At 36.4% G+C, this 16,110-nt stretch overlaps 1 protein-coding gene across 4 annotated transcripts in view; it reads right to left on the bottom strand.

The window, feature by feature from the left end:
* Positions 1-14,749, bottom strand: part of UBR2 (ubiquitin protein ligase E3 component n-recognin 2) — a 57,534-nt gene extending 42,785 nt beyond the window's left edge. For all 4 annotated transcript variants that reach the window (XM_062571882.1, XM_062571881.1, XM_062571883.1 and 1 more), the window contains exons 1-8: positions 14,671-14,749; positions 10,183-10,442; positions 6,988-7,066; positions 5,531-5,644; positions 4,581-4,708; positions 3,363-3,501; positions 1,667-1,729; positions 59-179 (exon numbers count right to left, since the gene is read on the bottom strand). In XM_062571882.1, coding sequence (XP_062427866.1) covers positions 59-179; positions 1,667-1,729; positions 3,363-3,501; positions 4,581-4,708; positions 5,531-5,644; positions 6,988-7,066; positions 10,183-10,442; positions 14,671-14,748 — 982 coding nt within the window. In that variant the 5' untranslated portion in view covers position 14,749. The remainder of the gene's footprint in view (positions 1-58; positions 180-1,666; positions 1,730-3,362; positions 3,502-4,580; positions 4,709-5,530; positions 5,645-6,987; positions 7,067-10,182; positions 10,443-14,670) is intronic.
* Positions 14,750-16,110: the final 1,361 nt, after the last annotated feature.

Raw genomic sequence — 16,110 nt, 5'->3', positions numbered from 1 at the left:
ATAAGCTTGCCTCACAGTTGCCCTCTAGCTTATCTTGAAAAAGTTCAAGTTTGTCTACCTGAATATCCAATAATACTGCCAAGCCAAGTCAGAAGCTTCAGACCAAAGCTCTGGTGGGCAACAATAGACGAATGCATAACCTGAACCTTCAGTGGCTTTGTCTGACGACTGGTATTTCTCTTAAAAAGAAAAGGAAAAAGGTGTTAATGTTAGTTTTTCATTCCTGTGATTAATCTAAATAATTTATAATATTAATACATACTCATTCTAATTACAAGCATCATCACTGATGGGAAAACAAAGAAGTTTTAATTTTGTTTACACTATCAATGTTTTGAAGGACATTATGAGTCAATATCAGCATATTTATGCAAATCCATTTCACACCCTCATCCTCTTATAAACGTACACATAGATCTGCTACGTGTTACTAACAAGCAGCCTCATACACAGCCCAGGACAACCATGCATATTAGCTCCTCACAGCATGATACGTAAGTGACAGCCAGCAACCAAGGAAAAACTAGTCATCCATGGGGTATTTCCAAAAATAATTAAAAAAAATAAACACAGTGTTAAAACAAGAAAGAAAAGTGAAGATGAAAGAAAGTTGAAATAGAAGAATTTTGTAATAGATAAGTATTATGAATAGTCATAATAAATCAAAAAATATTTAGTTTCACATTTGTATTCTATCAGTCCCTATTTCAATGCTTGAGGCTGTCAAAAGGCAAACAAGTTTATGTTACAGGGAAAAAGAAACAAAATAGTTTAATTTCATTAATCTGAACTGACATGCAATTGTAGAAGCTTACATTTGAAGCTCCTGATCAAAGTCTGAGACTTCTAAATTAATGAGACATGGCAAGCTATGTATTTTAAAAAGAGTTCATCAGGATTTCAGTGGAAAAGGTTTAGAAGCAATGTTATAATCTGAACCCTAATTTACAATTATTTCTTCAGATTAATTACAAAAATATTCTTTTAACACATCAGAAATCCAGAAACCATTGCTCTCTGTCAAAAACAAAAGAACAACATGAAAATTTTAACATCCTTTTGAATTGTAATTTTGTATAAAATTGTTTTTTTTAAAAAAATCCTAAATGCTCAAGTGAGACATTAACTTCTAAGAATGGAGGCAAATCACGCAATTTTGATTTTGATCTGTAATTATTTGTTAACAAAAAATATGGCAAAGGACAATTACATTATCACATCATTACAGAGCATTAGAAGAAACTATTAAAAACACATGAAGTTACAAAGAAATGTTTGGTTTCACACAACCATTCTCAAAAAAAAACTGAGAAAGAAAGATATCTGCAATCCTGTATTACAATTTGTAGATATATAATATTATCATTTTTATAAGATTTTTTTTTTTAAATCAAACTGACAAATTCTGAAGACAGAAAAAAAATGCCTAGGAATCTTTTTGCCTTAGAAAAATATTTGGGGGGCAAATTAGATCATAGGTGTTTAAAAAAAGAAAAAACACAAAAAACAGAGTATATATCAGTATTTTATCAGTTATCCCGTGTCTATTGTTAGTAATATTAATCTCCAACATTTTTTATAATAAAGAGTCAAGACTAACAAAATCAAAAAAAAACATGTTGTAACACCTTTAAGATGAGACAAATAAGTAAAAAGTATTACTTACCACTATTACAGATTTTGCTTGATCACAGTACTGGAAGTCTCCATATCGAACAGATCTACGTCCCTTTAAATTTGTAAAGTAATATTACCACTAATTTCAAAACAAGCAGTTCAAATACTATGTTTCATATTGCCACAAAAGATAAGGCAAAAGTTTCAGATGCAAGCTAACCTTGTTTTTAAGTCATTTTCATTTTTATAAATACTGTATATAGCTATATACCTGGCTTTCCAAAAAGTAATCTCTACATTTCAAAAGAAAATTATGTTAAATATCCATTTACCTGTTATACTAAACTTTTTATGTATTTTTTAAAATGAGATGCAACTATCTTTTTTAATTTTACTGAAACTAATGATCAACACATTATTACAGCAATAAGTTTTCAGTATTATATATATTTCACATATGACAATACCTTTTTAAAAGTAGACATTAAAACTAACTGGCCCTCTTAACTAACATAAATAAGCACATAGTTTCTCTCAAAATTTGAAGGTTTTCACATTTTGTGGGTCTTTATATACTATCAATACACACACTGAAGTACAGACAGTTATTTAATTTAGGCTGTACTATAGACAGAATAGCTTACTCAAATCTTAGGCCTAATCTGATGCCAAAACATAATTTCAGGCATCATCTTCTCATTTCTTTTCAATAACTGAATAAATAAATTTCTAGTTGATCCCTCTCTTACTTCTGAAGAAGTATTGCCAAATCTCCCAAGTGCAACCTATGTAGGTCATGTGATCAAGCCAGCACATAACCAGGGAACAGAAGGAAAATTTTAAAATATTTACTGGTATCACAGAAATAAACTAGTGATTATACAAAAAACGTAATGTACTGCTAAGTAATATAAAGTATTCTTATTTCCTTTTCCACTTACTTTCTTCAAGTTTAACTGCTTTAACATTCTAAAATGGTGGTCTCATTCCATTTTGGAAAATCTCCTCAAAACAAGGAACCACAAGCAAAGAAGACACTAAAGAACATTCAGTTTCAGAGCAGCTGCTTACAGGCTCACGCACAAATAACAAAATGTAGCTGTGCCTTGAAAGTTGCCCAGAAGAACAGAAGCCTCTTAAAAATACACACAAGCCAGAAGACAAACAGAGCTGGCAGAGTTCTTTTGATATCAACATACTAGTTAAAACTATATTGAGTGTGTAGTGGTTTTGCACTCAATGTTCTTTCTAAATATTATAAGAAATGCTTCATCTCTTCCAGTCATCTTTTAACAATGACCAGGAAAAAAAATAATTAGAAACAGGAAGTTCCACGAGCACTGGAATGAAAGCAGCTGATTATGGATTTTGCCCCTCACCGTTGTCTGGTATCACTGTCTGAGAAGCTCTTCCCATGCTTGGAGCACATACAAGGGCTCCTCCCACATAAACACTTGGACATATAGTAAGGGATGAGCTAAAGCTGTTATCTGTCCTTGACTAAAAGAAGGAGGCAGGAGAGACACTATCATCTACACTCACTGGATTGAAACCGCATTGAAATATACATTCAAGATTAACTCTAGTCTGAATGGGCCAATGAGTCAAGATAGTTTAGGGTGGGCTGACACACAGGACCTAATCACATTAACCACACTCTTTGGGAAACCAGACTAAAGTAACTATAGTCATAAAATAAACATTAAGGGAAGTTTAATTAAAGTTCTAACAAGGAATTTACTTACATCTCTATCTACTGTTGTTGCAAAGCCAATAGCTTCTTTCTGGGTGCAGTTGACAGCTTTCTGAAGAGTATATATAACTTGTTCATAGGTATGGACTTCATCATTAAAAAGCATGCAGTAGTAAGTGTCACTCTTCTCACTTCAAAGCAAGCATTGAATTTATATAATTCAAAGTAGTATTAATGAAAAGATACTGCCAGTGTAACAAAGTTTTCCAACAAGCAGAGCACTCAAGTCTAGGCTTCCCTTACTGTAGTGAAATGTTATCTTTACTGTACTGAAACAGTATCTCACGAATTTTATTTGAAAAGGACTTACTGTACCCCCACCCCCAATTTCTATAGGAATATGCAGCATCTTCCTTGCAAAATTAAATCCAAAATGAGCAAAATCTTATGGCAATAGTCTAATAGTTTAGTCTCAGTATTATTCATGAACATTTGTCAATTCTGAATTGGTAATTTCCTACTAAGGAAAACAGATTTACTCCAGCATAGTCTTAGTCAACATTTCCCATAACCTCTGAGATATTCTACTGTTCTGGAATTATTTTGCTACATTTGTTTCCCCAATCCTACATAAAGGTCTCTATTAAACAATGAAAAAAAACCCCACACTCAACCAACAAACCCACAACCCACCCATCATGAGCCTCAAAACCAGTTTTAAATTTGAACAGATTCCAATGCAATTTTCAATGCAATCTTGACTCCCATTGTTTAATTACACAGTATTCTTCCTCACATAACAGAGTTACTAGCAACGCATCACAAATGCACCTATATTAACTATGCTGCTACAATGAACTTCAATCTTCTGTTTCAGAATTTCTAATAAATGGATCACAAAGTAGTGTAAGATATTTTAACCATCATAATTTCAATATTTTTTATTGGTTGTAAGAAAATTGACCTTCCACCTGTTTCAGGTTATTGCATTTTATTAACACTTCAATATTAAGAATATTGATTATTAATAACATTAAAGAAAATGAAAGTATCACAGGGAGTTTCACCACTACAAAGAGAAAAGGGCTGTAAAAAAAACCCCACAAGATATAGGAAAAACAAATACATTAAAAATGACTTTAGACTTGTCTACAACATACTCCCAGTAGAATTTTAGGAAAGACAGAAAATATGCTTAAATGAGAATTTACACTTCCTATTGTAAAAACCTACAAGCCTTTAAAATGCAGAATAAAAAAGTTATACTTACATCATTTCTAGACCAGGCAATTCATTCTCTTTTTCCCATGTTAGTATATCTACTGCATATTTAAATGCGATCGCAAAAATATTATAAGCTCTTGCTACCATATCTTCTGATAAGTGCACAAGGGGATCCTGAAAAATATTTAGCAGTTGAGAAATGAAATGGTACTCACAATAGATATTTTGTCAAATCTATGCCTCCTTTCGTCACAGATGCTTATATCATCTTCGATGAAATCTTTCTTTAAATCACTTTATATTTGATAGGACAGAATAGGATCAACAATCAGCTGGTTTTCTTTTTCCAGTTCTTCACTGATAGACATCAAGGATAAAATCTAGCATTCAATACCCAAACATTAACTTCCCTCTGATCACTCAAATTTTCAAACACCTTCATGTTTTCACTTTCATAGTTCCCACTTTCGCATACCAAGAGATTTTGCTTTCAAAGCTCATTTGTATTAAAACACGCTTTTTCCATGTCTTCAAAAGCATAATTTGAAATCACTGCATATCTTTTATTCCACTTAGCAATATTATTACGCTGTCCTATCTATCTGACCTTGTAGAACACCCACCTCCTGAGATAATGATTTATGATGGAAGTACTCAGGTGCTGTGATACATAAATCATTAAATGCAGGCAAGTATTTCATAATGATCTGCCCATATCTCAATCTTGTTCACAGACAACTGTTTCCCTTTTGCATCCCTTATGCTTATTTTGCATGTTCCTGGATGCTCTCTGTTTGGTACCTATAGCAGCCACTAAAGAAATCATCCTTCTCTCCCTGCTGGAACATAATGTCTCCTTTTTTGCTTTATTTAAAACTTATTTCAGGTATGCAGAGTTATCACTAAAAAACACCTCATTTACTCCCCTCCCCCCCCACACACACACTTAAAAAAAAAAAAAAAGATTTTGAGACATGGTATCTCAATTGTTATTACCTCTTCTTCTGCAGTCTCTGAAGTGTTGATTTCGTGCTTTTTACAGTAAGGACCTTCTTTCCAAGCTTCCGTATCACCACAGTCACAGAACCCTCCTCCACCTGATGTCGTCATCTACAGTTATTTAAAAACAAAACAGTTTATGTGAAGTTGCCTAAAAATATATGTTAACTTACAAGTAACTACAGCTAAACTAAAAGCACAGTCACAAGTTTAACACCTGATACCTTTTTCCATCTATCCTGTTAAAAAACAAATACACACAGTAAAATCACGTCTATGATAGCTGAAGGTTTACCTACTTCAATCTACCAATGCAAAAAAAAGAAAAAAAGAAAAGCTTAAAACATCCCCATTCTACCTCATCCCAAGGCTACGTAGAATTAATATAGTATAGTATGCAACACTACAAGACAGTAGTAACATGTATGTGTAATATTTATATGTAGTAACATTTTCTGAATTTACAGTTTTTATGCTATCTTTCTTGTATCAGATTCTCATATTTTAAACTAGAGCAAAGATAAATCATTTCATAGAACAGCACTCTGTAGTGAGGAAAAGATGTGTTGTTTATAAGAACAGGAGTTTACAGACAAAACTTACAAGTTTCTAACATTATCAGATTTGGTAAGCATAGAAAAAAGTATCTGCATACTGCATATTTAAACTGCACATGCTGTTTAAATAAAGTTTGATCTTAAAGTACCTGAAAACAATAAATGTAATATTTTATTTGAACCACAACTATTAACTGATTCACAGAAGCGCTGTTTTTTCACCTGTTTTTGGCAAACAGGTACATACCATCCTACTGTATCAACAAAATTAGATGGGCATTTGAGAGAACATTTCCTCATATTTTTGAATGTCACCTAAGCTTGCAAACTAAAAATCTCCAAATAGTATGCTGGTATCAGTAAATTATGGCAGAGAATTCAGAGAGGATGGATGGGAAGTTGTACTGGGTTTCTTGAGGGGGGCTTTTTTTTAATCCTAATATCTAGCGAAACTTCTGCAGTGATTTTATTTATATTAAAAGCAGTACAATAAAGTATTGTCAAAAACAGATCTACGGAAAGTCTGTACTGGTTATTTCTATTTATTTTCTTACCTTATAAACACACCTAGGTCCTCTCATTTTTGTCTATGCTATTAATAATCTATACTGCTGTTAGCACTACAGAATTAAAATACATCTGAAGTTGTTTACTATTTTAACTTCTTTCTCATGTTTACAAGAAAATTACCATTATTGTACAGAAGTTAACAACAATGCAGATGTTTAAAGGAAATAAGTTTTAAATATAAGTAGTTTCTTAAAGGATATTCTATACATTTTAAAAATAGTGAAATAGTTGAAATTATGTTTACAATCTTGAGTTATAAACAAGGAATTTTATACACATATAAAACTACTTTGACTACATGTAGTAGGTTCCGATCACATTACTAACCCTGTATCGATGTTCTCTATGAATACTTCCAAGAAAGCACTCCATGCATAACACACAAGTTGGGTCAACCGCACAGTCTCTGAAAACAGCAGGAAAAAAAATATTAAAACAAGTACTTTCACCTTTAATTACATATTTTTCAGCAGGTAATTTTCAAGTCCATTCAAGTCCAATTTCAAAGCTCTATATGAACTTTCTGACTCATCTATATATTATTCTGAAAGATTAAAGGGAGAGTTTCCAGGGAGAAGGGAGCCCTGATATGAAGGAAAGAAAATTCTGTTCTCAGTACAGGGAAGGCTCTAAAAAAATTGCTTGGGTAATATATATTGAGATAGGTTTATAAGCAAAGAAATAGCTGAATGACAGAACACAGTATAGACAAATTAACAGCATAAATTCAAGCAAGTTCTTTTAAGCACAGAGTACAAACATTGCCAAATCTTAACTAATCAGAACACTTATTTTCACTGAACACTGGAAAGATTGCATGGAACAGATTACATCAACCCTCTGCTTCTAGGTTTAGCCCTAGAAGTTCTCTGAAGAGAGAACAAGAGTTCCTCAACGAGAAGACCAGAGACTTTAAGAAGCTCACGTTTAGAAGTACTGCCATACTACACAGAACTACCAAAAAGGGCTGAAAGAATGAATGAGAATTATGCATTACATTTAGTTGCCTCCACGAAAAACACTGGAAAAACAAACTTCTGTAAGGCAACTGACTCCAAGGCACCTCAAGATTAAGGGAGACAGGTTTCACTATGTAAATGTAACTATGAAGACAATGAATGTCTAACAACGGCTGTTATTAAAGCAAGAATTAACATCAACAACTTACTTCATTCAAAGGAAAACACCACGGAACCTACGTTATTATCAAGAATTCTCCTAATTCCATTTCACCAAATAAATCAGACCACTTAATCACTGAAAGTATATCAGGCAACCATGCTTTAATATTCCTGAAGTGTCAAGTCATTTTCATGTTTTTTTCCTCCACATGAGTTAATAAAAGTGAGAAAATCCAAACCAAAAATATAAGAAGCTCTTTTATTCTAAAATAATTTATGTTTGTGTAACCTCATATTTTTCAAAAAACAATAAAAAACATTTATTTCAGCTATATTGCAATATTGGGTATTAAGTTATCATAACCCTAACACACTCAACTATACACCTGAGAACTCAGTACCCTTTGCAGAGTTATTTCTCTAATTAGGAGGCTTACCCCCAGCAGAGAGAGTTCTGCAAGTTTCACAACTGAGGGGGTAAAAAAAAAAAAAAAAAAAGCCACTGCCTTTACCATATTTCATGGGATCAAAAAACAAGTATTTTGCATCCTGGAAAAGTTCAATTTAAACTCTCATTCTTATTCATTATCGGTTATAAACCAAAGAATTATTAAAACATGAGAGGAAATATTAATCATTTTACATATATGCACATTAATAAAGAACTGGATACTCCAGAAAGAGTAAAAATACTTTGCATTCACTGCTGTTCCCAATTTGAGCAGGAGATTGGAAAATACGTCCTCCCAAGGATTCTTTCCAACCTGAATGAGATTGTGATTATATTGTTGTATTTATTTTTTTTCCTACTGAAATACAGACCCAGAACATGAACAGTACATTTACTGATCCTCCAAATTCTACACCAATAGATTCCATTCTTCTTTGTTTTCATCATACTTGAGGATATACTTCACATATTGAACTGCTAGTCTTAAAAAAGCAAATGTTTAGAAGGAATTAACAGAACTCCCAAATTTCACCAGTTCAGATGAAGAGCATTTAATATTTAACACATCATTACTTCTAGGCTGCAATGCAATTTGACTTGAATTAAAATCCTAGTTCCAAGGTTTGTTTTTCAGTTCTCTCGGTCCAGAAAAAGAAACTGCAGAAATTCTTTTCATAGCCTCTGATAGCTTCCAGCCTTCAACCCTCAGAAGAAAGGAAAATCTGTAGCTAATGGTATCTAGATCTCTCTGGTCTTCTTCACATTGTGAAGGAAGCACCTAAGAACAAGTATCAGGGAAAAGAGAAGGATTTTTTTTTTTTTAAAAAAAAAAAAAAAAAAAAAAAAAAAAAAAAAAGAAGAAGTGAAGAGATCTACAGCATTTCTCCAGTTCACGCTCATCTGCCTCAGAATGAGAGATTTCAAAAAATTCCAATACTGCTACTTCTAACTGACTGTTGAAATGGAAATGTAAAAGACAACTTGCTGAGCAAGTATCTCAAATCAATTCTCACCCAGAGCCTCAGCCAGTAAGGCCAGGTATCATGTTTCTAGAAAAGGAGGGCACTGGAGCAAAATTCTTCTACAAGTATTCCCTCCTTCTAAACAAGGGGCGTGGAAATCCAGCAAAAGCAGGAAAATAAACCCTCCAAACATGACAGAGATCCCACCCACATCCAGGTCTTACAGCCTCCCAAAAAAGGACAAAAGGAAAGACAAAAATAAAACAACAAAAAATGCTGAATATCAGAAGTAAAATTATTATTATTGCTAGTGTTCAGGAGTCCAAGGGTGACAAAAGACACACAAAACAAAAAAGTCTGTGCTAGAGAGGGCACAAACTAAGTTTAACAAACTATAGAAGGTTCATGAAAGAAAGAATAAAAGGATTACTGTACATTAGTAATATACTGGCTAAAGATAAGATTTTTAAAATACTTGCAAATGGTTAGTTACTTTTTGTGCTCTTCAAACTATGTAGGCTTTTGAGTAAAATAGTATTTTTAGGGAGAATTAGAAAGAGAGAGAGGCAGGGAAGGAATAAGACGCTGGTATGTCTGTTTGAGAATCCAGCATATTAGTTTAACAGGTCATGAAAAGAGATCTAAAACACAGGATCAACACTAACAGCCAATATTAAACACCCAAATTTATATGCACACGCACCTGCCCAGTTATTTCTGATTAACATCCTTAAATTACATTGGCAATTCATCCAGCTACTTTCTTTATCTTGCATTTCTTTTGTACAGAAAACACTCTACATTACACCAACTAGTACCTTCCCATTTACAAATCTGTAGTGTGTTAATTTTCCTACAATCCCAGCCCTCATGGAACATTGCATGATTACTATAAAAATATATTTGTGCTATTAACTTTTTTTTTAGGACAGTGTATTTTCATCTGAACTTGTTTTGCTACTTCATTAATTAGAAACGCTAGGTCTACCTGCAAGAATACGTAGGTTCTCCCACTTTAAAAACACGGCCACAGAGATGGGAAGGTTTGTTTGCTTGCTCAAGCTTTGGAAAACCAAACGCAGGATCTTCACCACAAAGATACCATTCCATTGGTCCCAGCAAAATATGTTGTGCCAGCATGTCTTCTCTTTGCGGGGCGGGGTTAGGACCCCTGCAGTAAATTTTCGGTACATAATATGCCAGATGCTGGTATACTTCTTTCGGCAGGTCATTCGTTTGCAGCCATTTCTTTTAAGTTAAAACAAAAGAATAAACAATTTATTCAATAATAAAAACAGCACTCATAATTCTACCTATCAATAAATATTCTTTATTTCTTACTTACAATCTAAAATGACACTGCAAAACCAGAAAGCCATAGTTTGTTCTGCAAATGTTAAATCTAGAAAATTATGTAAGATAGACATTAGGAATCATCTGTGTCCCAGTTTGCATATTTTATCCTTCTGACATACAGAAAACTCTCAAGAACACAAGATTAAGAGATCAAATTCTCAAAAAATTCCTCTAGAATGCACTACCAGTAAAATGCCCCAACATTAGCAGGGACTTGTAAAGTGAGGCCAAAACTAGACTGTTTTATTTATCTGGATTGCAGACTGATGCTGCCAACTAGGGTCACAGACAGGAAACAGAAGCCTGGAGTTGGCAAGGGACAGGAGAAGACAGGCGGTACAGAGAGACTGGCAAACACAACATTAGGTGACAGTCCATCTCTCCTTTAATCTCAACAAATGGGGTTGGGGGGGTTGTTTCTCCTACCTCAAAAATAATAACTTAATTTATCTGAATTACTATTTTAAGTATGATGTTAGATCTACAAATTAGTCAATTTAAAAAGAATTTGTGCTGACAGCAAGTTTTTAAAAGCCAAACTATATATCTGCTATAAGCCACTGAGAAACTCGGAACTTTTTTCCTCTGTATATATATGCATATATATATGCACACAGTAAAAAAAATAATCCTCAGCCTAACATTTATTTCAGCCTTGTGAAATACGACTTCTATAAAGATTTAAGTTGTAATTTAAGGCTACTGGGTTTTTATAATAAACATATGGGAACAAACACATACTGCTAATATGCAGTGATTAAATTATGTTACATAAACAGCCTTAGCATGTCATTTCTAACTATAGATATGACAAGATCTCTGGCAACTTCAGGTAAAGAATTAAAACATCAAGCTAAAACTGTATATGAAAAGGAAGAATTAGTTATATCACAATAAATGGTTTTGGTAATCAAATGTTACAGCTTGATTTACTCTGAATGATTTAGGACTTGCTCTTTAGAGAACTTTTATTTGAGAGGATATTGTTATCCTCAAGACCTTAAGACACAGGTACAGAGTCAGCACAGCATTTGCACCATTTAAGGGTTTTGAAAATAAAATATATTTTCAGTATTTTCATCTACTAGACTGTTTTCCCTACCACAGAATTTCATACAAAAAAGGCTTACTTGTCAATATAGCTCTTGGACAGTGGAATAAAATGCTTTCCTCACTTCTCTTTCCCTAAATTTGGCTTAAAATCATAATCAATCTACTAATCATTTTTGAATTGATCTAGCTTTGATGGCTACAAAACTTGGATTTTTTCCAAATAAACCCATGGAAAAGGCTTGCCATAAAAGACCCTATCTAACAATCCAGAAGTTTACAGTTAATCTCCCTATGACCATCAGGATTAAAATACTCCCAAAAAATGAAAAAATGAAAGTTTTCATTGCTAAGAATTTACATCTTTTTTCCTAGCTCATGAATCTTTTTGTCTTCTCATTTGTGCTGAAGATCTACTACTGCATGAGGAACTGACCTAATTACAGTCAACTTTGTTTCTTCCATCATCTCTCTTCAGTGAAGTCATTTTTAGATGATTTTCTAGAGAATGTATAAGTTACAATGTTTGCATTTTTTCTTAGGGAAATGCCTTTAATTTCAACCTTTTAAATATGTAGTAGATTAGTAATTTCTATCCTAGAAAAGATGCAGTGCATATTAGTTACACTACAAGCTCAGACAAATACCTAGACAGAAAAAATTCTTGTTCCTCAGGTAAACAGCCTTCCCTTCCCAAAAATTCTGGGAGTACTTGCCTCAAAGTTAGGTGTGGCAACACTGAGTGTCATCACACCTAAACCTCTTTGTAAATTCAGTTCTATACATGCATCTGCGCATACAGTTCTGAATACCACATCCTAGCTAAAGGAATATCAGAAGGAAAGAAATATGGACTACTAGGACAAGGAAACAGATGCCTTCTTGATGCCTCTCGGAGAGTATTTAAAACTGTAAAAAAAAACAATACACACACATATTGTGTATATATATATATATATATATATATATATACACACACACACACATATATATGCTATGCTAACTTGCTAGAGGATTGATACCTGGGGGGGGGCACTGAATCTCATAAAAAAAAAGAAAGAAAGAAAAAAGAAAAAAAAGAAAAACCAAACCACACACAAAATGTTGTAATTTATTCTTTGACTTAGACAAATATTAACTGACAACTTGTCTAAATATGAAATACCTATCTTCTATCTTGAACTCATATATAAGAAAAGTTAATGTTCTATTCTCCCATGAGAGTCTTTAATAAAAAGCAAAACATATCCCTCTTCATTTTCTCCCCTCAACTTACTCTCCTGAAAGTAACTTTTAAGTGCCCCTCCCCCCTAAAAATTTTTTTAAAAAATTGTTCAAATAACGTTTATGGAAGTAAACACCTAAGGGTCCATCAGACTTTCTATTTAATCACATCTAATTAAGAGACAAAATAGCTGAAAACTATGAATAATTTTAAAAAGTCATGAAACAATCTACTATTCCAGAGTTAAAGCCAGAGCTTTTGTATTTACGGTTTTGGTTTAGTATCTGCAATGTTAGGATTATACTCTGTTACAGAGGACAGTACTTTTGATCGTGTTCTTTCAAGGTTTGTAGTTAAGTTACTGCAATAAGAAACTGAAACGCAAAGTACTGTAACTATTGCTTTGGATTGATATTTATTTTGTTAGTATTGTGCTATCAGCAAAATAACACCATTGGCAAAGGACGGAGAAAAAACAGTGCTGAAGACCAACTATGTTGTTTACTTATACATTCAGGGCGTGCCACATTTAACTGCTAGCACACCGTGGACCTGAAACTAACTGATCTCTGAATTGTAGCTTATGCTGGTGATTATGGGGGAAAAAAATGAAAAAGAACAAAGTTTAAAGAAGAGCTTGTACCTATGGCAGATTCTTAGATGTGAACAGTTTGGTGCACCTTTACCTAGGGTTTATCTACACTGTGACCCAGAGAAAGAAGCAACTGTTACACACTCAGGTGTGCCAGGGAAAAGGTAACTGGGGCTCAGTCAGGGCTATTTCATGAAGTGTTTAATGGAATTATTGGGTTTGATGAGCCCACACTGCTACCAACACTGAACTAAACTTGCTAGGATATAGCTAACTATGCACACTTGCCTACCTAAACATACCTTTATCTGCACTGTAGATATACCATTGTAATCTGAGGATAACCTGAATTATAATATTGTCTTTTACTTTCTTTTAGGAAAAAAAATGTAAATTTCATTAAGATATACAAAAAAGCTCTTTAATGTCTTATCCTACAGATATGCACACAAAGTATCCAAGTATGTTAAGAAATATATATATACATATATATATATATACAGTTCCTCAAATGAACAAGATGCCTGTAAGAACAGGCACCTACCTCATAAGCAAAAATAAAATGGTTCCCTGAAAACTTTACCCTTATAACTCCCCTTCCTTGACCTTCTTGCTACTCTTTATAAACGCTGGAAAAGTCTATATAAGCAAGTAGGTGATTTCAAGTATTACTCTGATTTTACAAGATATTTACTCTACAAACTCTCCATCCGAATAGTCCCAACTTAACCAGGACAAGCTTTCACCCAAACTGCATCTTATATACTGCAGAAGAGGGGAAAAAAACAAAAACAAAATAAAAAAAGGAGAGAGAGAGAAATCCTGCAATAAAACCTTGATTTGCAAAACATATAGGGGACGAGACTTCCACCTAAATCAGCAGGCTACGGAACAGGGAGGCTCTTCTCTCTCCGAGACATGCTCGCCGCTAACGAGATGCGAGGCCAGTCAGGCGCACACTACTTGCGAGCCGCTCGGAGGCGGCCGGGAAGCGAGCGCAGGCTGGGAAGCGACTCAGGCCTCGGCCCCGGCCCCCCCGGAGCCCGGGCGATGCCCCGGGCACTGCGGCCGCACGGGCCGAGCGCGTCTGCGAGGACAACAGGGAAGGCGCGGCCGACGCCGCCGCGGCCTCGCCTGCCCCCTCCGCCTCCCTCGCCGTTACCACCGGCCTCGCACCCGCCCTCCCCCCCGCCGCCAGGCGCCCAGCGCGCTCCGGCCCCGCGGCCCGGCAGCGGGGCGCGACGGCGCCTCACCACGGCGATCTCCTCGGCGGAGCACTCCAGCAGGCTCTTGTCAATGGCCTGCACCTCCGCCTCCAGCTCCGCCGCCATCTTCTCCCCGCCTCAACGCCCCCTCCCCCGCCGCCGTCCTCGCCGCCACCGCCGCCGCGGAAGGGACACCCGGAACCGGGCCCGGCCGGCGGCCCTGCGAGCGGAGCTCACTTCCGCCCCGCCCCGGCGCGTCACCGCCCGCGGCGCCCGGAGCACTCTGGGAGCTGTAGTCTTCCCGCGGCGCGCGCACGCCGCCTCCCCGTCTCCTAGGAGACGGCGGCGGGGCCGGGCCGCCCTCGCCGCCCGGGGCAGGCCGGGCGCAGGGCGCCGCCTCGCCCTTGCCCGGCCTCCTTCACCCGCTCCCTTGTCGTCTCCCTTGTAACTCAGAGCAGCTCCCCAAGGGCGGCCTGGGTCTCCCGGCTAGGCCCCGGGCCGGGCCGCAGGAGCCCCGCGGGCCCCACAGCTCACCCGGCGGCAGCGGGCTCGGGGGTCATCCCGCGACGCCTGGACTTCGGTCCTGGGGCACACACGGGCAAATACCGCTCGTTTTATTTGCCTAAGGTTTTCAAATGCACTTTGACCACCTTGACTGTCAGTCACAAAGGTGAAAAAACAGCTTTATTCAAGAAAAAAATAATAGTTCTGTAATTTACACGAATTTGGAGCTATGGCTTTGGGGGAAGTTCCGCAAAGCATAAAAATCACTAATGCTATAAATGCTGTTTTTCAGCTGTGCTCAGAAAGGCAGAGCTCCGCAGTGGCAACGCCACCAATCGAGCCGGTCTCCGCCACCAAACAGTCCCCAGGGAAGTCGGTTTTATGCATGTCGACAAGGGCGTTCTCGCTTCTGAGGAGCTCTTCCTAAAGGCCTGCTGCACCGCCGCTGCACCCGCGGGCCCGTCGAGACATGGGCGCTAGAAATTACAGCAGCAAGTAATAACACCAGCAAAGTCTCTGCTCCAGACAGCTCACACCGACAAATTTAGACAAGGCACAAGACGTGAATAACCAGACAGGAGAGTGGGAAGGCAAACTGTACTATCGTTGCCTGAAGTATTAGTCAGAGATGGTCACAAGTGTTACCGTTGCCAGATGGTAGTAATTTACAACAAAAGCGTGCAATAAAAGCGGGTTCTAAATAGCAGTTTATACGTGTTAACAATTTTCAAAAGTTTCTCGTAGTGTTTGTGCATAGTTGTTGCTTTCTCTTTTTGCTTCTTTTTTCTTCCTCTCCTCATTCCCCTCTCAACTAATAATTTAAATATTGAGTTACCCACAATATAGACATTATCTTATTTTTGTCTAAACAGTAACAAATATATTTATGGCCATATACAAATAAAAGAGAGAAATTGGGCAACATGCCATCGGCTGGCTACCCTTGAACAGATTTACCATTCCTTGCATCAGGGGGCAGCAGTG

Source organism: Rhea pennata, chromosome 3 (assembly GCF_028389875.1).
Source record: "Rhea pennata isolate bPtePen1 chromosome 3, bPtePen1.pri, whole genome shotgun sequence".
Taxonomy (NCBI): Eukaryota; Metazoa; Chordata; class Aves; order Rheiformes; family Rheidae; genus Rhea; species Rhea pennata.
The sequence above is the reverse complement of the archived record's forward strand: the minus strand, read 5'-3'. Positions and strand labels throughout refer to the sequence as shown.